The sequence below is a fragment of the Miscanthus floridulus genome, unplaced genomic scaffold, assembly GCF_019320115.1.
Source record: "Miscanthus floridulus cultivar M001 unplaced genomic scaffold, ASM1932011v1 fs_238_5, whole genome shotgun sequence".
Lineage (NCBI taxonomy): Eukaryota > Viridiplantae > Streptophyta > Magnoliopsida > Poales > Poaceae > Miscanthus > Miscanthus floridulus.
In genome coordinates, this window is record NW_027096439.1 from 36491 (window position 1) to 60968 (window position 24478).

The 24478-nt window shown below is 49.1% G+C and overlaps 3 protein-coding genes across 3 annotated transcripts; 2 read left to right on the top strand and 1 right to left on the bottom strand.

Annotated features, from left to right (window-relative positions):
* The first annotated feature begins 1846 nt into the window (after positions 1 to 1846).
* Positions 1847 to 2224, top strand: LOC136530947 (inactive beta-amylase 9-like). Its single transcript, XM_066523658.1, has one exon. It carries the CDS (start codon positions 1847 to 1849, stop codon positions 2222 to 2224), a length of 378 nt encoding a protein of 125 aa, XP_066379755.1.
* A 5864-nt stretch (positions 2225 to 8088) lies between these two features.
* LOC136530950 (UPF0481 protein At3g47200-like) lies at positions 8089 to 10945 on the bottom strand. The gene has a single exon (XM_066523660.1). It carries the CDS (start codon positions 10843 to 10845, stop codon positions 9487 to 9489), a length of 1359 nt encoding a protein of 452 aa, XP_066379757.1. The 5' UTR covers positions 10846 to 10945; the 3' UTR covers positions 8089 to 9486.
* Positions 10946 to 19301: 8356 nt separating this feature from the next.
* LOC136530948 (uncharacterized) lies at positions 19302 to 19715 on the top strand. Its single transcript, XM_066523659.1, has one exon. It carries the CDS (start codon positions 19302 to 19304, stop codon positions 19713 to 19715), a length of 414 nt encoding a protein of 137 aa, XP_066379756.1.
* The last annotated feature ends 4763 nt before the right edge of the window (positions 19716 to 24478 follow it).

Here is a 24478-nt window from a genome sequence, read left to right on the forward strand (position 1 = left end):
TGTCTAAACTTTGCCGAGTGTTATGGACGTGGCACTCGGCAAAGTTTACAAACTTTGCTGAGTGTTTTGGTGCGGACACTCGGTAAACTTGAGGAACTTTGCCAAGTGTTTTCATGTTGACACTCGGCAAAGTTGAGAAATTTTGCCGAGTGTTTTGTTCCTGACACTCGGCAAACTTGAGAAACTTTGCCGAGTGTTTTTCCGTGGTACACTCGGCAAAATCGACGTCACCGTTCCATCCCGTCAAATTTTTTTTGCCGAGAGTTTTTTTTGCCGAGTTTTTATTGACACTCGACAAACTATTGTTTACCGACAAATCAATGCCATGTGCTATATACCAAGTGTAACACTCGGCAAACCGTTTGCCGAGTGTAACCAAACCGTTTGCCGAGTGTTTTTAGGCCTTGACACTCGGCAAATCTATTGTTTCCCGTAGTGTTTCCTTTTCGTTCCTTTTTGCTAAGTGCTTTGAATTATGTCGTTCTAAATATTTTCCAGCACATCCTCAATGTCAGAAACTTGATGGTCTATCCCGTATTCCATGTTGACACATATTTTTACGTGTCAACAAAACGTGTCACTTCTTTATGCAGGCTATCTTCAGGGGAACATATTGTTTGTGTTTTTGGGCATTGCTGCTGCGTGAGGATACAAGGGAGACCATCCGATCGGTGAGTAAAGCTTTGGATATTTTCACCAAGAATGGATGGACAAACAAAAATAGAATTTGTTCTTGATTTTGCCTACATTTTGGTGTTCTCTTATTCGTTCGTTTGTAATCAGCAGATAAGCTGGAAACTTTGTAAGAAAGGATGTGTGCATTCGTAGAGGCCAGAATATTTCCTTTATCAAAAAATAGAAGTGCTAAATACAACAAAATTTTGATTGAAATCTTGAAACTGCAAAGTTCTCAACTACAATGTAGAACAAAGCAATTAAAAATATGAATCTCAGCACAGATCAACATAGGTTGGATGTGATTGCAGAATAATTGCTTAAATTGATCCTGCCAAGACTCCGAGTGCTCCTCTCAAATTGTATCATCCTATCTGCATAATAACAATATTCACATTGTCATAGAAAAATACAAAAGATGAAATAAACAAATAAAGCAACACAGTTGCTGCTTGGATTAACTAAGCGTCAGCAAATCGCAAATATAATACACATGCAGATCTATGTGTAAGTGATGACATATCTCATATCTGTGAAAAATGTGATCACCTATTGCATCGAGAAACAACAGTGAACAAAATAATAAAAAGGCATCACGACCAGTAGATAGAGTAGTACAATGACAGTTCCTATTTACTCATGCCCATTAAACATTTACATAGATACATACCACTACTGTAGAACTGTTGAAAATTTGATGAACAGTAAAGTACATGGCCGGTCCTCAAATTTGTATAGAGGTGTGCCGTCCCGATCTCCAAACTTAAAAGTGTGTCGTTACGGTCTATAAACTATGTTTACATCTTATCGAAACGGATCTGAACCCACGTGTCAGCTCTATCTCTCGTCTCTCGTCGTGGTCAGCTTGTCGGCGTGTTGCTGCTCGCCCCGTGCAGTTGCGGTGCTGCTCGCCCGTCTGTGTGCGGCGGCGGCGCGCGTCCTATGCGGCAGCAGCGGCGGCGGTGCGCGCCTTATGCAGCAGCAGCTGCTCGCCCTTGCCTGGTCCAGTGCCCCGACGGGCCAGTGTGCGCCGGCGGACTACGTCCTCGGCCGGTGTTCGGTTGGTGGGGCACGGCGACTGCGTCCTGGGCACGGCCAACGCCGTGTTCGGCGGTAATCCCATGGAACTGTCGACGGCAATCCCGTGGAGCTGTCGGTGAAGATCCCGTTCATGCACTGGTGGCACGGGGTGCGATCGCGGCCGGCCGAGGCGGCGGCGGGCTTCTACAAGACGTTCGCACGCCACGGCTGCACCATGGTGGTGCCGAGCATGTACGTGTGCATGAACAAGCAGCACCACAGCACAGGGTCTAGCCCGAACAACCTGCTGGTGCAGATGAAGAACGCGTGCTGCCGCCACGGAGCACGCATCGCCGGCGAGAACGCGTCGCTCGTGATGACGCACACCAGCAGCTCCTTGCGCATCCGCAGCAACATCCTCACCACCGAGCTCATGCGGCCCTGCCACTTCAGGTACCAGCGCATGGGTGCCGTGTTCTTCTCGCCGGACCAGTTCACGTACGAGGACGACGGCCCGGCCGATAAGTAGCGCGGGCGAGCAGCCGCCGTGCAGGCGAGCAGCCACAACCACTGCCGCTGCTGCCGTATAGGGCGCACGGGCGACTCGCCACCGCCGCCGCTGCGCACAGGCAAGCGACGCAGCGTGAGGAAGAAGAAGACTGTTTTCAAAACAACCCCTCGTGAAGTATATAAATATTTGCGTAATTTTTTTTTGTGTCTAAGCGATTTTGTATATAACCCCTGATAATCTTCTATTTTAAGCAATCAAGTCTTATCTCGGTACGCGGGCACTAATCCATACCTATTTGGATGAATATGAGATCCGAACAGAGTTTAAGAACCGAAATGACACACTTTTTAAGTTTGTGGACCGGAATGACACACCGCCGCAAAGTTCGAGGACCGGCCATGATGAACTTTACTTGACAAACTTGAAAACATCATGTATACCGCCACCCATTTCGTTCAATTTAATTTGACAATGTGAAATGGGCACCCTCAATTCTGAAAATGAAAAATGAGCTCCTTTAGTTGGAGACAAGTTGCACAAAAGCCTTACACAGGATCTGTAGCCTGTCCATTTTCAGTAATCTGAAAAAACAAACAATGAGCATTAGGTATATCTAAATAATGATACAAAGAAAATTAGTAATATAAAGAAGCAACAAGTTTATTTGGTTCAGTATAAGCAAAAGCAAAAAAAATTGTTTTCGTTGGTTTAGGGTATTGTTGCCTGGTACATTTGGAAATGCTATCTATATCTCTTGTAAAGCAAAACACCCCACTATAAAGTCTATCTCAAACCACACAGCGCGTTCCATGTCATCAAGTATTGTAAACCATCATATTCTTATTAGCATAGTTTTTCTTCATTTATGGCCAGGCCTTGCGTCCTTCTATCTCCTATATGGCCCGTACTCCTCCAAGCCAAAGTGGAAGGCCATGCACTTCGTTCATTAGTTACCACACACCTCAGTTTCCTCCATCACGGCAACCGTTTCAGTCATCCAAAGAGTCCAAACGTCCTCCCAACTTACCTCCGTCTCTATGCAATTTAGGGCATGTTTGGATTCCTCCTCTAAATTTTGGAGCTCTAAACTCTTAGAGCTAAAAGTCTTCAAACAGGTGGTCTAAAATTAACTCTAAACTTTAGCCCACCTCATGTTAGAGATTTAGACCTTAAGACTGAGCTAAAGTGCTCTAAAGTTTTTAGAGCTTTAAAGTTTAGAGTTAATCCAAATATGCCCTTATATATACGCTCTCTCAGAGGAATGATACAGCAGCAAAACCATAAGCATGCATGCACGTTGGGCTCCACCGATACGCATCCCCTTCTTGGTCCTTTGATGACCCTAAGCCTCCTAACAGCCCGTTCAACTCCCACATTTTGCTTCACTACAATTAAATCTTGCATTGCATCATGGAGGAACCCACCCTGAAGACATGCGCCAAGCCGGTAACATCAGTGCCTGGGCATAACGATGAGCTGAGAGGACCTGCGCTGCACAAGATTCCTTCTGTTCTGTTGTTTCTCGATCAATGCTACCCTTCACCCAATCATGATTCCTAATATCCAATCCTCGCTATTTGCTCAGTTTGTTTTCAATTTCTTTGCGCGTAGCTAGGATCGTTACACGCCTCTACTAAATACAAGATTCATTCTAGGTCTCTTGTTCAGTTTTGTATATTCATTTACTTTGTGACACACAATAATTATTGACTATGTGGTCGATGCATCCTAAGAATCCATGTATTACTATTTGTTTTGTTGTTCTATCATCTTATAATTCGATCTAATTCTATTAGTTTTTATTGGATTCTTTCATTGCCATGCCCAATTTTGGTAAGAACAGATGTTAGTACATATAGGTTTAACTCATATATGCAACATTTTTATTTCTTTGTGACGCCAAGTAATGCAACGTTTTCTTAAAGTGTGACCTTGTTTTATGGGAACTGCAAGTGCACAAACATATGCAAGTCTACCTTGTCAACTCATACTCTGTAAAAGGTAAACCTAGAGGTGTGTTCGCTTGTACATGGATGACTAGGAACAAATGTTTTTAATTTCACAGAGCAAATTTTCAACAAGGTTCTGCAAGTTATCGAGACTATCTGTAAATACAAAAGATGTGACAATGAAAAGAACTTTAAAAAAACTTTAGGTGCATGTAAGGATATGCAGAACAGTTTTATAGGGCCCTTTTGGTACAGCTCCCAGCCCCCGCTTTACACTCAGCATCCGTGGAGCCCTGCCGAACACTTAAAATAAAATGCAACTGGATTCTGGAGAGGGGCTGACGAGAATCACTTCTTCATTTACACTACAAGATGGGAGCCACTACAAGGATTTACTCCTGATGCAACAACCTAAAAGTGTTGCAATATACAAAAAATGATTGCAATAGACAAAATTACAACACAAAAAATTGGTTGTAAACCAGAAAAATCTAAGCTTATTTGTGGGTTCACGAACAAGTCCTCTTACATCCCTGTCAATTAGAGCAGAACATGTGCTTCTAGCCTTTTGGGTTATTTCATGAGATGCTATCTGTCGCAGGGTCGAAACCGCGACAAGCATTGTTGTTCGTTGGGTGTCAGAGTACGTGGCTCGGGTGGACTCAAGAACACAATAATCATAGAGGGGACTCAACGGTTTATCCTAGTTCAGGCTATTGGGGGCCTACGTCCAGCAGCGGATGATCCTTATACTCAAGAGCATCCAGAATCTGGGGGTTACAACAGAGTGTAAGAGAGAGGTTTGGTAGGAGATCGCTTGGTGCTGATCCTAGAAGACCTCGCCGCCGGTGACACCTTCCCCTCACCGGAGAGGAGGAAGACGGTCAGAGGAACGGGAGGAGCTCTCGGTGCCCCTCTCTAGGTGGCTCTGCTCTTGGTGCAGAGCACGAGCTGATCGGTGAGCACTCGAATGATCTGTCTCGAATCGTCTGGGAATCGTCCTCCCCCCTCTAGGATTCCGACCTCCCATTATATATCGAGGTAGGTTGGGTACATGGCGGTTTGGGGGAGTTGAGCCTATGGTCGATATGCGCCGGAGTTAAGGAGGGTCCTGTAGCGGTGCCGTGTGGACCGTGGCGATGTCGTGGAGCCAAAAAAGCTCTGGGCATCGTCCGGCTACTCTGTCCTGACACGCTGAGTGCCAGGCTGTGTCGGCTTGGACCAGCTTCCATCAGGTGCACCTTTCTAGAGGCTTCTTGGTGATGAAGGTAGCCAGGCTCGAGGGGCTAACATGCGGGCCCTGAAAGCCCCGAAGCCCCTGAGGCCAGCGGCGGAGTTTGTCTTCTTGCGTCATGCCCCATGCGTGACCCTAGTCGGAGGAGCGGTTGACAGCGCCACATCTGCGGGGCAGCGCAGGGGAGCCCGAGCCTTGGTGGCTCGGGGCGCTCGTCTCAGGCTCGGGCCTTGGCTAGCGCCAAAGGCCGGGAGGGAGCCAAAGATCAGGTCCTAGACTCCTATCAATTAGGAGCCTAGGGCTCCGGCGACCCCTGAGTCCTGAGCAGAGGCGACGGGCGTGCTCGGGCTCGGCCCAATACCTTAGCTGAAGGGTGCGCGCGATCATACCGATGGGTATAGCCCCCAAGCTCTCGAGCGATCCTAGAGGGGTCGGTCTGAGGGTCTCTCGATTGGGAACCCTTGATCCCAAAGCTTAACACACCCCTGTGGATTTGGTCACTATCCTTAGTCCCTTTAGTGTCTGACTCGCAAATCTCTAGCTCTATGATCCCAGTGGAAGGACCTGTTTGGTTCATGGCCTGAAAGACAATTTGCTTGCCAGGCAACGGTCCTAGTTGTGGGTTGACCAAAATTGATGACCTAGAAACGTTGCCAGACAAAGCTATCTGGCCGACAAACCAAACATGCATGAAATCTTTGGAGATAGAGTCGTGGCCAATTTCTTTTTTCTTTTTTCTTTTTGAAAGATGTGGCTAGATTATTGAAGATACTTTTTGTTTCTGATTGCTTGACTGGCACTCACTTTGTTTTCACCGTATTTGTCACCAATCTCACCAAATTAAATCACATCATTTGCAGGTTTGGGGTACCGAATTTACATCACCCTAGTTATGCGAAGCCAGACTAATCACACTAGGTCAGGAGTTGGAATGAAATGCTTGTATTCTTATGTTTGTGTGCATCCAACCAATAGCACTCGAACAGGTACAAGTGGTTCTAAATAACGTGATCGTGCAGAATTTGTTAATTGCAGAGCAGGTTAGTGTGGAGTTGAAAGTGCTTCTAAGGCTAAATTTTGTTCTCAACTTCAAATATTTTTCTTCTCAATGCCGTGTCACTTCCTCACTTGTTGCCGATGACATATCCATCTTGATATAAATAAAATAAAATAAAATACGCTAGTGGTTCTTAAACTTGTTAAGTCGTGTAATGCCGGGTCCCTAAACTACGAACTTTCACGTACCTAAACTCGATTTGTGTCCATGCCTCATCCAAACGGGTATACACCCGTGACCCAGTAACTCAGGGCGGCCCACCTTTATCTAATCTAAACAAAAATCCCAATCGGTGCTCTTGGCTCCGCCGACGCCGCTGCGTACTCGCCGCACGGCTCCGCCGTCGCCGCGTGCTTGCCGTCCTGTTGGCGCAGTTCGCAAGCCCTCGCCGTCTTGCTCCCCTGCGCGCGCCATCCCTATCCTGCTCCTCCTGCGCCGCCGCACGCAACTCCCCGTACTGCTCCGCCGCCGGTGCAGCCGTGCAGGCTCCCTCCCCGTTGGCGCTGGTGCGCACGCCCTCCCTTCCTGCTCCACCGGGCATGCCCTCGTCTGCGGCATAGGAGGCATGGCACAGGGATCGACTTCCTCCAACACAAGACGGGGTCGGCATCAGGGGAGATTCTGAAGGAGACAGAAATCAGACGAGGTTGCAGGAGGTGGAGAGCAGCACAGCAGCATAAGGAAGGAGCTGCACATATAATCAATTGTTGTATCTTTATGATGTAATTTGTGGCTGATAAAGTGGTGTACATAACCAAATGTTGTAATGGAATGTGATATTTGTTAAGAAAAATTTGATGATCTGTGAATGAATGCAGAATTGCACTTCACTGTCACACAGCTAGTTCATAAACAGAATTGCATGACAATGTCAATAAACCATCTCATTTTTGGCCATTACAAGTTTGTGTTGCATATCACTATTGTGAACAAAAGACAGACATGGTTCATGTTTTGCACAAAAGTAAGGATCATTGCTACTGTATATACACTTTTTCAGGGATCACTACTAGCGCCCTTCTACTGGCCATCTCCCTCAAAACTTGTTCATGCAGATTTCTTGGTTGGCCTTCCCTTTTTGGTTAAACCTCCCTTCGCTGTTTGGCTAGTTGCCGATGGCTTCCTCTTCCTTGTTGCTACTGCCATCCCTGCCTTGGTGCTTGTTGTCAAAGGCACGAGTCTATCAACAGGCTGGTTGGATAAAATGTACTGATTGTCAGGCAATGGTCCATGGACTTGTGCTTGCATTGGGGATGTGGTTTCCTGCAGATCAATATATAGTTAGCGCAATTGTGATATGCAAGATACAGTAAGTGATGTATTTGTTCAAGCTTACTTGTGACAACATCTGACTCAATAAGGTTACTGTGCTGTCTTGTGTGTTGACCACCACATCATCCCCTTGGGTGATGGTGCTGCTTTGTGTGTTGGACCTCTGCATCAGATGGTCATCTTCATTTGGCTGGGATTCAGGTTGGACCTCTGGATTAATGGAGGTAGCCTGTTCAGCTGCTTCAGCCTCTTTTTGTAGCTGCGCTTGTGTATTTGCAACCAATTTCTTGGCTTCTATTGAAGTGAAGCCCATCCTTTTCAGTTTGCAACCAGCACTGTTGTGCTTAGCTTCTGAGCAGTGTTTGCAATGCATTGTTACACCATGCTTAGAAAATTTTGAACCATGTTTCCCTGCTACCTCGTGTGGTTGCTTCTTCCTAGATTTAGTTGGCCTGCCTACCTTCTTCTCGTATACTGGAGGTAGGACTTGTAGACAATTTACATTTTCCCATTCACTTTTGTCCCTGCATGGCTATATGTTGAAGCCATAGGCTCTCTTGGATGCATCCAGTGAATAGCAATTTGAGAGTACTGACTCAGGCTGACTCCTCTCATGCCTCAAACAAGCAATGGCATGGCAGCAAGGCACCCCAGTTAGTTGCCACCTTCTGCAGTCACATGTCTTGGCAAATATGTCAACAACATGGCTGTATTCTCTAATTTGGACCTGAAACACACCCTGACCAGAAGGCAAAGCAAAGCACAAGTTGGCTGTATTCTCTAATTTCTACTACTACTCTCTGGTACGGTGCAGTGGTGCACCCAAATCTTTCGTTTGCGGTATCTTCTAGAACCTTCTAGTATCTTCCTCCTATCATCGATTCCCCTTGCTTGCATCCTACCTATCCCAGACTCCTCCTATTTTGTATTATATTGGATACTACTACTAGCTCTTGCTGGTGTTGGTGTTTGAGTGATTTGATGTTCTATCAAGCGGAGCTACTTACACACAATTGCAGTGTCTTCCATTATCTTTCGTCCACATCATGGATACATGAAGAATCCAGATTGATGCTGAACTTTTATAATAAGTGAATAGTAGGATGCTTAGTAAATACTAAAAGTCTAGAACCTTTTCCATCATCTAAAAATACATAGAACTTAAAACTAGAGAATTAAAAATTCAAATCACTCGCGTCTTGTATTGTAGCTTGAAATCCCAGCTCTTCCACAGGTGGGTTAGGGATTTAATTCAGCTTGAACCAAGATTTTGGTAAACAGATTAATAGAGGAAATCAAAACATATTATTGAACAAATAGTTATTTTCATCCCAGTCATAATTTTCTTGATGCACCGGTTGGCCACTAGTTATTACTGATTAGTAACTGAATCCCTCCTTTCTTCTGCTAATAAAAGGAGAAAACAAAGGACATGCTGGACCTACTAAGCACACCTATATTGACTTTTCACAGGAACAGCCACACAGTGTTTGACTGTGAATTCCTGCTATTAAGCTGTCTCAATACCACGCACCTTCGTTATTTGATAGCACTAGGGGTAAAGGGTTTAATATCTATTTTTAGTCTTCTCCAACGACGAGACCTAAAAGACAACCCTTTCTATCAATAGGTCTCCAGGAGAGAGGATACTCAGATTTAGGTTATACCTCTTCTAGCATCTAAAATGGATTTTTATATAGATACTCTGTTGGGGCTATAGATATTACTTTGAAGACCTATTTTAAATTTGGGTGGATCTCCTGTTAGCCTAAGCATTTGGTGAGTAAGCCAAAACAGCGTACACCGCTTGCACCACGGTACAAACCAGCCCCACGGCGGCCGCCGCGAGCCCGACGGCGAGCCACGGGTTCCTGAAGTACCTGAGCATGAGCCACGCCGCCCACCGGCGCGGCCGGCTCCGGAAGCTCTCCTCAAGCCCTTGCCACGTCGCGCGCAGGTAGTTGCCACCGGGGTCGTCACCCCCGAACGCGACACCCTTGCAGAGGTCAGCCAGGCAGGCGGCGACCTCGTCATGGCTGCCGAGGCCGTGCGCGATGATCCCGCGCCTCGACAGCAGCTCCACGTCCCGCACCGTGCCGGCCAGCTGCGACAGGAAGACGCAGTACGCCGTCACGTGGGTCCCCGCCTCCGCCGGGTTGCTCTGCTCTAGCGCCATCAGGTTGCGCAGGAGCCGCGACGTCTCGGCGTCGATCTTCAGGCGCGGGATCTCCAGCATGCCGCCACGTCCGTCCAGCTTCACGTCGAGGATCGAGCGAGCTCCTTTGCCGACGAGAGGCCGGCTCCTGAACCCCACGCCGGCGCAGTAGTACTCCGTCGCCGAGCGCCACCGGCCGAACCGACGCTGCTTGCCGATGACTCTGTCGCCGGTCGTGCGTGACGACGACAGTGCGGCGGTGGGCGTCAGGTGCATGTGCAGCAGATGCAGAAGATTGCCTGGCTCCGGAGGCCCAGCCACCGCCGGCGTCGCCACCGAGTACTGCTGCCCCCGCAGGAGCTCCCGGACGTAGCCCGCGATCGCTTCAGCCGCAGAAACGACGCCGCCGTCCCGAGTGGTGAGCTTGTGGATCTCGTCGACGACGAAGAATGGTATCTGGTTCTCCGCGAGGTAGATCACGTCGCGCACCACCCCGACGGCCTCCATCATGTCGCCGCCGTTCCCGTGGAGACAAAAACCGCCGGCGCCGACGCCGCCGAAATGGACTAGCACGTAGCATGCGTCGAGCAGCAGCATGCGCACAAAGGCGTTGCTCTCCAGGTTGAAGGTGTGGACGTAGCAGCTCCTCGCTTGGGCCTCCATGCGCGCGACCACATCAAGGTAGGCTTCTAGCGTCACGCCGGCGCTCGCCGCCGACAGGACGGTACCGAGGCTCCTGATCTTGTCCTCGTCCCTGGCGAGCTCTGGGTTATTGATGCGGTGATACGGGCCGATGGAGACGTGGTGCGGGTTGTACGCCTCCGGGTTGACGTTGCGGGTGAGCTTGCTGACCTCGGCGACGACGATGGGGCAGCCGACGGCGGACCGCGCCGCCGCCGCGTCCGCGGTGGCTAGCTCCTCCTTCAGCTGCAGGGCCAGGGAAGCGATGTCCACGGCATGCGCAGCATCCATTTGTCAAGTAGACTTCCTACCTCACACTCTGGCACTCTGCTCTGCTGCCTGCTAAGCACTGCGCCATTTATAAATATAGGTACTCAATTTAGTTCCAAATTACAAGGCGTTTTGGCTTTACTAAACATGTGGATTTTACTATGCATTTAAATATACACTATTATCTTAATGTATAGTAAAAATATAGTATTTAGAAAAGTCAAAGTATTTTATAATTTGAAACGGACGGAGTAAAATCAATTGATTTTTATGCTCGGATTCTAATTTTTCATGGTACTCTGATTTTTAACCTAATTATAAAATCAAATACATGGTACATCGGACTTACCAACTGTCCAAAATAGACCCTCTAAACAACGGATTCTACTTGGCAGATAGTTTTGACATATATTAAAAGGCAGCAAGGTGATAACAATAACGCCCGCTTTAGACGGAGCAACCTTTTCTTTTTAGGGCGTGTTTGGCTCATAGCCGCACTTCACCACAACTAAACTGCAGCGCGCCGAAACTACGTTTGGTTGCTGCTGCGCGCTGGGCGTGCCGAAACTGCGTCCCCATTCCCTATCTTGTGCACCAACTCCCGCCAAAAGTCTGGCGCTCATTTCCTACGCCACACATTCGGCAGCGCCACAACTATGGTGTGGCGTGCTGCGGCTATGAGTCAAACACGCCCTTAGTTTCGGCTCCTGTCCGCCCTACAAGTCTACCCCTAACAATGCCCACCCTAGCACATCTGCCTTGCCCGCCGTGCCAACCCACCACGGGTCCATGGCACCTCGCCTGGACGAATAAGGGGGTAGTTCATGGAGGGCCCACATGCTTGGATGGAAGAACAGGATGAATGTGGCAGAACCTCCTAAGAAATCGGGCCCACGTGCACCTATCGTTGTCTTAACAGACCTCGAATAGCGTACATGAGTTCCTAACAACTCAACAGGTCTGTCGGGTGTCCTCGGAAAACCCGAATCATCCACGATTCTCTTTTCAAACAGGATCCCAATCACAGTCATTGCAGATTACAACAGTTTTATTAAAACATATATACCAGAGTAAAAGATAGCAGAAGTCTTAAGATAATATAGTTACAAATCAGTTGTTTTCAAACTTACAATACCATAAGTGTCATACAACTATAGTAGCGGGATAATATTACATTAACTTTATTTATCATACAATCTAGTGCCTTGTCCAAAGGCCATTCATTACTCCTCATCGTCGTTGACTTCAAACACCGACATGCAGCAGGGACCAAAACAAGCCTGCGCATGCGACTCACCTGCAACAAGGGTTAACAAACCCTGAGTACAATAGTACTCAACAAGACTAACCCGACGTAATGGGTGTAAGACTTTAGGGATGCAGGGGTTTGGGACAAGGTAAGGATGTAGCAAAATTCAAAGTCCTTTGCCAAAAGCTTACTATATTTATCCTATTCTCAAATTTTACCCCTAAGTCCTTTTAGTTCATTATCTCAACTAAATATACATTTCCCATATTCCATTCCTTCTCATTCCATTCTTATTCTCATATTTTAGTAATTCACCAGTCCTGCATTGCTTCTGTAATGAATCGAGTCTCCATATCCGCGGAGCACCGGCAATTCGAATTGATTCAAGTCCCAGCTGAGGATTCCTTATCACACGACATATGTAGAACTTAATCTTGCATATATCAACCTCGCTACCGGATCCTCCTATACTAAGCCGTCTCCACGCCACCCGAGAGCACAACACACCTCAAATCCGGCCACATTCCAGCCACGAGGGTACACGCTACTCCCGCCATCTCTCCACTCCCAGTGCGTGGGCATTTGTCTTAGTATCGGATTAGCCGAAGCAGGCTTACCGGAGTATGTGACTAGTACTACAAAGTGTCTTGTTCAGAAGATCCACAATGAGTGGCCTTTAAGCGACATAGTCGGCAACATAACCCAAAATTCAAAATAAGTCACCCGACTAGTCTCTAGTTCATTCAACCTTCTTTCTTTCTTTGGCCAGTATGCCATCTTTGATTGTATCAAAACTTTTACTTTGAAAGCCTACCATAAAGCATACTAAGCAATCTACGCCTTTGTAAATGAAAACATCTTCAAGGATGGTAAACAAGTAACAAGGTAGGTAATGCATCAAGTAGGTAACATTTGAATTAAACAACTTAATGCATTAAGTAACATAGGTGATAAACTTTTCAAAGTAAATAAGGTAATGGCTTAATGCTTAAACCGGGGCTTGCCTTCGTTGACGATCTCAGGTTCCGGATCAGTACCACAATTATCAAATCCCATGACAACTGGGGATTCTTTCAGAACTTGCTCAATTAGAATCATTTCGTTCTCGGGTTCTACACGAAATGATAACATATGCTTTAACATGATGATAATGTAAACATGATGCTTTCACGGTACATGAAATGTAAAAACACCCGCAAATGATTTTATTTCACGGTACAGTTGCAAGCCAACAAAACCAACTTGCAATCCTACCATCAAGAACCACACATGTGAATTGACCAAATGGATCTTGAAACCCTACTAGTCACAAAACATGACCAAAACAAGATCCAACACTATTCAAGCACTTAGGGTTTGCTTTTATTTATTTTTGAATTAATTTGGAAATAAGCCCAAACATGAACTTGTTCCAAATGACCTCAAAATTTTATGTAAGCTTCCTCATGACAAATTAGTGTACCAAAACAAATTTCATAATTTTTGGAGTTATACAGTGGCCTACAAAAATCATGGAAATTGCATTTATTAATTAATGGACTGAATATTTGAACATTAAAAATTTATTCAAATTTCAAGTTTCAAATTTTTAAACCATACTATAGCATGTACAGAGGCTACATACAAAATTTTAGAATTTTTGGAGCTATGATTATTTTCCTACAAATTTCTAAAGATTCAGCACTATTTAAAATCAGAAAATAACAAAAGTCACTATTCTCTCCCTTGCTCTCACTGACAGCCGGCCCCCACCTGTCATCCCCAACCTCGGGCATTGACTGTGGCTGCGACGGCGCTGACCGGCGCTAATTCGCCGTCGATGAGTCTAACAGCGATGGCCAAAGCACTAACATGCTCACAAGAGCTAGGCGCATCGATCAGTGGCACTTTGGAGGTCAATTACGACATGGAAGAAAGCTAACGCCGACCATGGCGGACGTGGTGGCACGGCAGTGTTACGCCGGCGAAACAAGGCTAGTAACGGTGAAACAGAGAGTACAGGAAGCATCAGTGGCTCACCCCGATCGTGTTGCAGCAACAAGCGAGACCGGAGAAGCCAAGGTGACGAGTTTCGACGGTGACCGGGATCACGGCGGAGAGGACCTCGTCGACGACAGCATTCCAGCGACTGCAGTGGGCAAAACAAGTAGGCAAGAGTGGAATGAGCACTACAGCATCAAGACAAATCCATAGAGTCAACCAGCAAGGGCAACGGTTCACCGGACGAGGCTGGCCACGGTGAATCGAAGCTTCCATTGATGTCGCCGGCCACGAGGAAGATGAACGTGTACCGTGAGCTCTCGGCGAAATTAGGTGGTAGCAATAGCTCGGTCGAATGCGCAAGGAGCAGGCGGAACTGAAACATGGCTTTGACAGGGCTTGCTTGCACTGAGGAGACGAGAGAGGCTCGCCGGAGTTGAGACGGTGGCATCGGGAAAACAGAGGGGATGAAGAAAATCCGACGACGTCGTCTGGGTCTTATAGCTTGGCTAGGAGCGCGCGGACTCGACACGCAGAGTGCTCCCTGCGCCAGCGCGAAGCCAAGAGCAGTCGCATGCGCACCTGGAAGACCGGAGAAGGACGCTGGCGGTAAGAAGGTGACGGCCTGTAGTTATCTGGATTTTTGAAGTATTTACAGATTTGCCACTGTGTCTATTTTTCAAATTACTCCAAAATTTTCTAAAGAAGTTGAAAATCTCCAAAAATGAAAGTTGCTCAATTTTTCAAACTCTACAACTTTGCTTCTAGGAACATTTTCAAATTCTGCCTCCATTTTGAAATTTGAATTTGGGGTGCATTTGAGCATTTGAATCATTTCAAAATTACTCCAAACTTTATATGTAAACTTGAAAAACTTTGAATACCAAAGTTGATCCTTATAAAATAATCTTCAACTTTGCTTTTTGCCCCAACCCAAAATTCCACATGGATTTTGAATTAGTCAAAAGGGGCAAAAAGGACTCTTATGATTTGAATTTGAATTCAAATTTGATTTGTTTACCTTTTGCTTTAACTTTGATTTTTGACCCGTAACATGGCCCATTAGGGTTATTTGAGTCAAATGACATATGGCCTCACATGATCACATGAAATTTAACCCTTGTGGTCATGATCTTTATTTAGGGTTTTGAATCACATCACATGAAATAACAACATTATGAAATAAAACTTATTTAGTGAATGCATTCAAAATTTTCTACTTTAGGAATGCTTTGCAATGCATATGATGACATGTCAATTTTTAGTGTTAGGTCAAAACACCAGAGGTGTTACAATGAAGATACTTTTTGGGGGCCTCACAGATATTTCCTACTTCCAATAGTGTATTTGTCGGGTTCATAAACCCGAGGTCCCTCGAAGACCAGCTTCCACGCCATGGCTCGCCCCAGAAGAACGGCCTTTTCTTCTTCTGGACCGGCCCAAGAATCTGAACTCAACAGACTGGAGCACTCGCTTTAGGCCCAGGCCGCCTTCGGCCCATCTCTCTGACCGGAGCACTAGCTCAGGCTCAGGCCAACTCCGAATGGCCTCTCCGATCGGAGCGCTAGCGTCAGACCCCGGCAGCCTCCACATGGCCTCCACTCCGAAAGCCTGATCTGAAGACCGCCTCCTACTCCGACCCCATGTCTCTGACCGGGATTCATACAAAATCATGCTCATTGCTATCCTTCGACTGGGGACCATCCGACTGAGGACGCCCGCTCGGAAAGAACCAGAAGGCGTGCGAAGAAAGGCAAGGCATGGCTCACAAGTCAAAACCACTGTACCAGGGACCATACCCTGCATGAAGCAGTGCTCTGTAGCCACCCTGACACAAAGTATTGTAGGGGCCGATAGAAACTCCCATATGGTAAGCCCCCTCCGCATGTCTCTGGACACCGATTGCAGTATGGGCTCCAGGATCTGCCATACCGAGTGAACATAGCGTGGCTCCTCACATGCCACCAGGCATCCATAAGTGTTTGTAGGTACCGGTGTCCATCCTTCATGAAGAAGATATCTCGACCCCCCGTGCACATCTGACATCCTATAGCGACATCGACAGTATTGGGAGGCTTCAACCATTATCCAGTTTTCATCACCGTAGGCAGCAAGGCTTAGAAATATCTGTACTCTCTCCCTCTCACCTATAAACGTCATCCCCTTCATTTATAAAAGGGGATGCGCTCCCTCCAACCAGGAGAGATCGACTTCTTCAAGCTCAGACTCACTAGATCGACACCAACCCCTTGCAACTACAGTACCACCCTGTTTTGACCGTGACCCTTCCAGTCGGAGCCTTCCGAACCTCTTGTACACCCCCTTTTTCCTCCTTCTCGTTTGTACCCCCAATACAGACTTCGAGCACCCGGGCTTAGGAATAAAGTCGCCGACCGACCCCGACTGGACGTAGGGCACGTTGCCTAAACCAGTATAAATCCTGTGTCATTAAGTGCTAGGCCACCTCCGATCACAACGTACAGCAAAACTACAAATATTTACTAGTTGGTCACTTTCTGCACCGACAGTTGGCGCCGTCTGTGGGGAAGATGTTATACATTCAATACCTTTTGGTCATCGGATGGCCCATTTTTCCACCACTCCCGCTGTCGCGGGCTCCGACGATACGATTCGTTTCGGCTCGCTGGAGTTCCCCGCAGTCTCGCCCGCCGGGATAACGGGTTCCACCCGTCTTTGAGCCATTCCAGGCCTTCCGCTTTGGGAGCCTAGACTTTGTCGCCGATCGGCTCGGCGTACTCCACCTCTGCGAGGAGGCTCGCGACCCGGCACTCATCGGAGGAATGTCCTCCATCGACTCCGGGACGCGTGACTTCGATGGCGCGGCATCTGCGCTTCATTCCGAGCAAACTCTCTGCTCAAACCCCACTGTAAGTAATATGCATGCTACTCATTCTTTATTTGCTATCTCTCACCAGTCACCCAGAGGAAATGTACCACCCACGCCACAAATGCCATACGATCGGTTCCCCTATGGCCTTGCGTCCTCCGCGAACACCTACGCTCGGGGGCTCCAAAGGATGCTGGCACCATCCCCCCTCATGTCCGAGTTTGTGGGAGTAGTGGGCTTCATTCCTGCCATTCCTCACAAACTTTTGGATGATGATGGCAAGAGTGACGGTTCAAGCATCGGTGACATGGCACCCCGCCACTGACCGTCCTGAGAGTGCGCTATGGCGGACGCTCCGCAACAACCACTGGTGGTTGCGGAGTCTGAGCAAACTCACACCCCTCTAGACCCGTGTGCAAGGGCCCTTACGTCTGCGCAAGCACACACCATGGAATTACGACACCGATGGCAGAATCGGCCGTCGCCCGCGTCTGCACTGTCGGTACAGCCCGTTGCGCCCCATGTGCATGGCCCGACGGGCAGCACCCGGGGTCATGCCCATCAGGTCCAACACGACATCATCAATGTGGGGGAACGATCTCCCTCAATTTGCCCAGGCTAGCCAGAACATCGCCGTTGCGGCAGTGCTTCTGTGCGGTGTTCCCGAGCCTGCCAACCCCCAGGAGCGGGCAGTCTACCGGAACCTCTGGGTTCTAGTAGAAGCCACCGCCGTCCAGTAGGTGGAAAGCTCTGCGTTGTGACTCCAACCCGTGCCCTCTCTCCCCACCGGGGGAACGAGGATGTGCCAGACGGATCGCTCCATTCGCTCGTCGGCATAGCTGTCAGGCCTAGCTCGCGGTGTAGCAGTCGCGCCACGATCGGACCTAGCGCCTGCTTCACGCCAATCGCCCGTACACGAGCGGCCCGATCTGCACCGGGACGCTCGTAGCATCGTCGGCAACCGACGTCGGGCCCAACACGATAACAATGTCCACCATATGGCAATAGGTGACATGCACCCTGGCCAAACCATCGAGGAAAGCGGTGAAACACGCCCCAGGCGCGGTCGTCGGCCGAACGACTGGAGCCCCAGCCCTACGGGCTCGAGGCCACGGGCCTTCAGCCGGCGCATCCGGAGAGCACCGTTCCCACAGCTGTTCCGGCCGCCCACCAACATCACCAAATACACCATGGAGACAAACCCTGGCATTTGGCTTGAAGACTTCCGGCTTGCCTGTCGAGCCGGAGGAGTGGATGATGACTTTTTCATCATCCAATATCTTCCCATTTATATAGGGGAGCATGTTTGGGCATGGCTCGAATTCCTTCCACGCGACAGTATCTGTGACTGGACTGACCTTAAGAGGGTCTTCATCGGGAATTTTGAAGGGACATACATCCGCTCGGGAAACTCCTAGGACCTCAAGAGCTGCCAGCAGGAGCCTAGCGAATCCCTGTGGGATTACATCCACAGGTTTTCCCAATGTTGTAACTCCCTCCCTAATGTCATTGACATAGACATCATCAGCGCTTTCCTCTTCGGGACAAACTACGAGTCCCTGATCCACAAGCTTGGCTGCCTAAAACCCCGCACCACCCGCGATCTACTCGACGTCGCCACCAACCACGCCTCTGGTGAGGAGGCAGTCGGAGTAGTCTTCAACAGAGGCCAGGACAAAGGCAAGCCCAAGCGTGTGGATCCAGACGAAGGCCCCTCCACTCAGAGGGGCAAAAAACAGGAAGGATCGACACTGGATGGACGACATCACGTTGATCGCCGTAGCTGGTCGCGCACCCAAGCAGCCCCAATAGGGACCACCTGACCACTTCAACAAACTCATGGATGGTCCATGCCCCAAACATGCCTATCCTGTCAAACACCTCTATAAGGAGTGCGAGCTCCTCAAACGTTTCCTTCGACAGGCCGGCGTGCCAAAGGAGGGGGACAGCAAGGAGCTAGCAGTCAGGAGGGGCAGTGCGGCTGGCAAGGATGGGGACGGTTTCCCTAAACCCGAGGAGTGCATCATGATCTACGGCGGATCCGACGCCATCTGGTCCAAACGCCAGCACAAGGTATGCTACAGGCAGGCATGCGCTGCCAAAACGGCTGTCCCCTCTTTTCTTAGCTGGTCGGAATCCCCAATCACCTTTGATCAAAGGGACCATCCCTCCTACGTCGTGAGACCAGGATGCTACCCGCTCGTCGTTGACCCCATTGTCCACAAGAAGCACCTCACCAAGGTGCTAATGGACGGGGGCAGCGGTCTCAACATCTTGTACCTCGACATCCTCGATGCCATGCGCATCCCCCGATCAGAGCTCCACCCAATAGGCTCCCCCTTCCATGGGGTAATCTTGGGAGTGTAGGCATACCCGCTTGGACAGATCGATCTACCCGTCATGTTTGGCAGCCGAGCCAACTTCCACTCGGAGGTCCTCACCTTCGAAGTGGTAGACTTTCCAGGGTCCTACCATGCCATTTTGGGGCAGCCATGCTACGCAAGATTAATGGTGATTCCCAGCTACACCTACCTCAAGCTAAAGATGCCAGGACCAAATGGTATCATCACAGTGAGTAGCACCTTTTCACATGCCTTCGAGTGTGACCACGAGCACTATGAGCTCGCCACCACGGTCATCAACTCATCTGAGCTCCTACAGCTCGGGCAGTCATCAACCCCTGTAGTCCCAGACTACAACAAACCAACCTCCTCAACGGCCTTCTGCCTGCTTGAGGAAACCAAGGCGGTGGGTATCGACCCCACCAACCCAACCAAGACAGTTTGGGTTGGGACCCAGCTTCTGGCCAAATAGGAAAATGAGCTCATCGACTTCCTACGTGACAACCGCGATGTCTTCACATGGCAACTGTCTGACATGCCAGGGATACCCTAGGAGGTCGCCGAGCATGCACTACACCTTACCCCGACCTCTAAACCCGCCAAACAACGCCTGCGTCGCTTCAACGATGAAAGGCGTAGGGCCATATGCAAGGAAATCGCCAAACTCCTGGCAGCCGGGTTCATCAGGGAGGCCTTCCATTCTGACTGGCTTGCCAATCCTGTCCTGGTTAGAAAAAAGACCAGGAAGTGGAGAATGTGCATCGATTATACTAGACTTAACAAAGCGTGCCCAAAGGATCATTTCCCATTATCGCGCATAGACCAGATGATTGACTCCACCTCGGGTTGCGAAATCCTCTCCTTTCTGTATGCCTACTCAGGCTATCACCAGATCACGATGAAAGAGTCCAATCAGCTCACAACCTCATTCATCACCCCGTATGGTTCATACTGCTATGTAACCATGCCTTTTGGCCTAAAGAACGTTGGCGCCACCTACCAAAGGTGCATGCAGCAATGCTTCACCGACCAAATCGACCCGCTCGACCAGCCCAATTTGGCCGAGTGGCCAGAACCAACGATCGTCGTCTATGTTGATGACATAGTGGTCAAAACGACTCAAGCTTGCGACCTGATCGCAAACTTGGCCGCGACGTTCGTGAACCTCCAAAGGTTCAACATCAAGCTGAATCCCAAAAAGTGTGTTTTTAGGGTTCCAAAGGGGAAACTACTGGGATACATCATATTCGAGCATGGCATCGAAGCCAACCCCGAAAAGATCATGGCCATCTCCAACATGGGCCCCATACGCAACATCAAGGGCATGCAGAGACTCACTGGTTGCCTGGCTGCCTTAAGCCACTTCATCTCCTAGCTCGGTGAATGGGGGATGCCGCTCTACAAGCTCCTCAAAAAGATAGACGCCTTCATCTAGACTGAGGAAGCCCAGTAGGCTCTCGAAAGCCTCAAAACATTCCTAACATCAGCCCCAATCCTCGTCGCTCCCAAGCAGGGAGAACCCCTCCTCCTCTACATCGCGGCAAGTAACCATGTGGTGAGTGCCACCCTGGTCATAGAGAGGGAGGAACCAGGATGCCAGCTCAAAGTGCAGCGACCCATATACTTCATCGGAGAAGTGCTTACTGACCCCAAGGTCCGGTACCCCTAGGTGCAGAAACTCCTATACGCCGTGTTAATGGCCACCAGGAAGCTCCTACACTACTTCACCGACCATGAAGTCATAGTCGTCACTTCATACCCACTCGGAGACATCATCCGCAATCGTGACACCGTGGGACGAATCTCTAAGTGGGCCCTTGAACTCATGGGCCATGACATCAGGTATACCCCCCGCACCGCGATTAAGTCTTAGGCTCTCGTAGACTTTATCGCCGAATGGATGGAGGTCCAGCTACCGGCCCAGGACATCTCCCATGAGTACTAGACAATGTACTTCGACGGGTCCGTAATGGCGCCTGGCTCAGGGGCTGGAGTGGTTTTGATCTTCCTAGATGGGAGTAGGCTCCGCTATGCCATCCACCTCCACTTTTCGACTTCAAACAACACCGCAAAATATGAGGCCCTTATCAACGGACTACGCATCACCATCGAGCTCGGTGCTACGCGACTCTACGTTCGCAGCGACTCGGAACTAGTCATTGATCAGGTCATGAAGGAATCCTCCTGCAAAAGTCCCCTCATGATAGCATACTGCCAAGAGGTGCGTAAGCTCAAGGACAAATTCCATGGAATCGAACTGCATCACATCCCTCAAAGGGACAACGACGCCGCTGATTTCCTCGCAAAACTGGCCGCTAGGTGAGATCTACCCCCGAACGGAGTCTTCATCAATGTCGCCCATGAGCCATCCACCTACATCCTAGAAGATCTGACCCAGACACACCCCGACAGCTAGCCAGCGCTTGGGGGCTCTAACCCTGATACCTCTATAATGACGTCACCCGCGGACATCGCTGTATTAGCACTCGATCAAACTAATTAGCGAGCACCGCTACTTGCCTACCTCCTCAAGGAGGTTCTCCCACCTGAAAGAACCGAAGCCCGACGAATCGCTCGATGCGCCAAGACCTTCATCGTGCTTGGTAACGAACTCTACAAACGGAGTCCATCAGGAGTACTCATGAAGTGCATCCTCGCTAGCCGGGGAAAACAGATCCTCCTTGAGGTCCATTCTGGGATCTACGGGCATCATGCGGCCCCAAGGTCCCTGGTCAGAAAAACCTTTCGCCAAGGTTTTTACTGGCCCAACACACTACGAGATGCGGAGGAGGTCATCCACAGGTGCGAAGGATGCCAGTTCTACGCTTGGCAAACCCATTTGCCAGCACAAGAGCTCCAAAGCATCCCAATCACCTGGCCATTCGTGGTTTGGGGCCTTGACATGGTAGGACCTCTCAAGAAAGGTCTAGGCAGTTTTACTCACCTACTCGTAGCAGTTGACAAGTTTATCAAATGGATAGAGGCCAAGCCCATCACCAATCTCCGCTCAGAAGAGGCAATCAAATTCTTCCTTGACATGATATACTGATTCGGCGTTCCTAACTGTATTATCACTAACCACAGGACTAACTTCACCAGGAAGAAGTTCCAAGACTTCAGCAATGGATACGGCATCAGAATCGATTGGGCTTTGGTTGGACATCCACGAACTAACAGACAGGTCAAACGCGCCAACGGCATGGTCCTCCAAGGACTCAAAACACGCATCTTCAACCAACTCAACAAACACGCCGGGCGATGAGTTATAGAGGTCCCAGCGATCCTCTAGAGCCTAAGAATGACCCCAAACCGATCCACGGGATTCACACATTTCTTCCTGACCTATGGAGTGGAAGCTATGTTGCCCTCTGACCTCGACCATGGCGCACCGAGAGTAAAAGCTTTCGACCACGACCGAGCCTCGGTAGCTCAACAAGATGCAGTCGACCTGCTCAAAGAGGCCCATGAGACAACCGTCATCCGCTCCACTCACTATCAATAGACCCTCCATAGGTACCACAAAAGGAAGATCAGAGGAAGGATTCTCAAAGTTGGCGATCTCGTGCTATGAAGGACCCAATCAATAAAGGAAAAACACAAGCTCTCTCCACCCTAGGAAGGACCCTATACGGTAACCGAAGTAATCCGACCAGGCACCTACTGACTAGAGGACAACAACGGCAACATTCTCAACAACACTTGGAACATTGAACACCTACGTCGTTTTTTCCCTTAGAAACCAGTCTAAAAAGCATATGCTCCTGTAAGAGCGCCCCCGCCCGAACACTTTCAACCCGGGTCGCTCGGGGGCTCCATAAATATACAAATATTGAGTACTACCTCTCTATTTTGTTTACTGCTATATGGAAAATTCCTTCCTACCCTAAAAAGGGGGTAGTTCGTTCCTATGTTTTACCTTACGTAACTTTGCTTTAAAACATTCCGACTGATTGCACCCCACCTTTTCCTACGGCTACAACCGACCGAGCCTCGCGGGCCATGCCCTGGGCTCACAAAGTTGCGACCTACAGAACAAATGGGTAGGTATGAAATAGAAAGAAATTTAAAACAAAATTATGCTAAGGGAGAACTAAGGAACGAAAGGGAACAAGCTTCCCCGAACGGAGCAACTCCATCACAGAAAACAAAATACCATTATAAACTGTTAAGCACACAAATGTTTTATACGGGGGCTTCCCCCACAAATTTAAAACTATCTGCTTCCAGTAAACTACTATTATTTTTACATGCTACTAGGGTGGCCTGGCGACATCCGACGACGGTGCAACCGACGAAGGCTTGAGCTGCTCACTTCCCGATGACGCGGCACCTGGCTCGGCCAAGACCGGGGCGACATTCACCTCTAGTCCAACATCATGCTCCGGGTTTGCAAAAGGATCCATAAGTCCTCCCCCTCGCTCACTCTTCCTCTCACTTAGGAACCGCCGCAGCGTACAAACACTCTCGGTGAGAAACAAGAAGGAAGAGCAAGGAATCTTCGCCAGAAGAGACCACCAGACCTCCCTGAGTCGATCGAGTCACCTAGGAGAGATCAACCGGCCTCCTGAGTCAATCGATTCACTCAGGATAAGCACCTGAGATATAGGTAGGAAGCGAAGGGGCGCCCCATGTGGGCCATGCCGACTCCGTCTCGAATGACAAGACGGGTCCCGGTCGGACATTTCTGACTGAAGCTCTCCGAACCCCATCTCTCAGGTCATCAAGGTAAGCATGTGTTCATTAAATACAAAACTGTTCACGCGAGGGCTAACCCATGATTGACAAGCGCAGGTCCCGGACAGACATTTCCATCTGGAGCCCGACAAACCCCATCGCTCCAGTCTTCAAGGTAAAACACCATCAAAGCCCCTCTATTTCATTACAAATCATTCATACATCCATACGCGCATTCATCTCATATGCCTGAACCCCTCGGACGGTTAGGGCATGAACCGCTCGGGGGCTCGGGAACTAAGCATTGCACGTGCAGCGAAATGCACCAAAACGCTTCGTGTTGCACCACGAAGCGGTGGCTTGCCTCATTCGACATGAGCAACCAAACAAAGCCAGGGGAGAAAACCGTAGATGAGCACCGTGCGGCCTTCGCCCGGTCTAGCAAACTGGGTCATCTCAACCTTCTTGTTCGATCCTAAACCTCTCGCCAAGCCCACAAAATCTTCATCGAGGGAGAGGCCGTCAGGCCACCTGGGTCGGTCTTTGGAACGACCTAGGCAT

Excerpts from the sequence above, each read along its gene's own strand:
- LOC136530947 (XM_066523658.1), top strand. The coding sequence starts at position 1,847 with ATGCACTGGTGGCACGGGGTGCGATCGCGGCCGGCCGAGGCGGCGGCG.
- LOC136530950 (XM_066523660.1), bottom strand. The coding sequence starts at position 10,845 with ATGGATGCTGCGCATGCCGTGGACATCGCTTCCCTGGCCCTGCAGCTG.
- LOC136530948 (XM_066523659.1), top strand. The coding sequence starts at position 19,302 with ATGTTTGGCAGCCGAGCCAACTTCCACTCGGAGGTCCTCACCTTCGAA.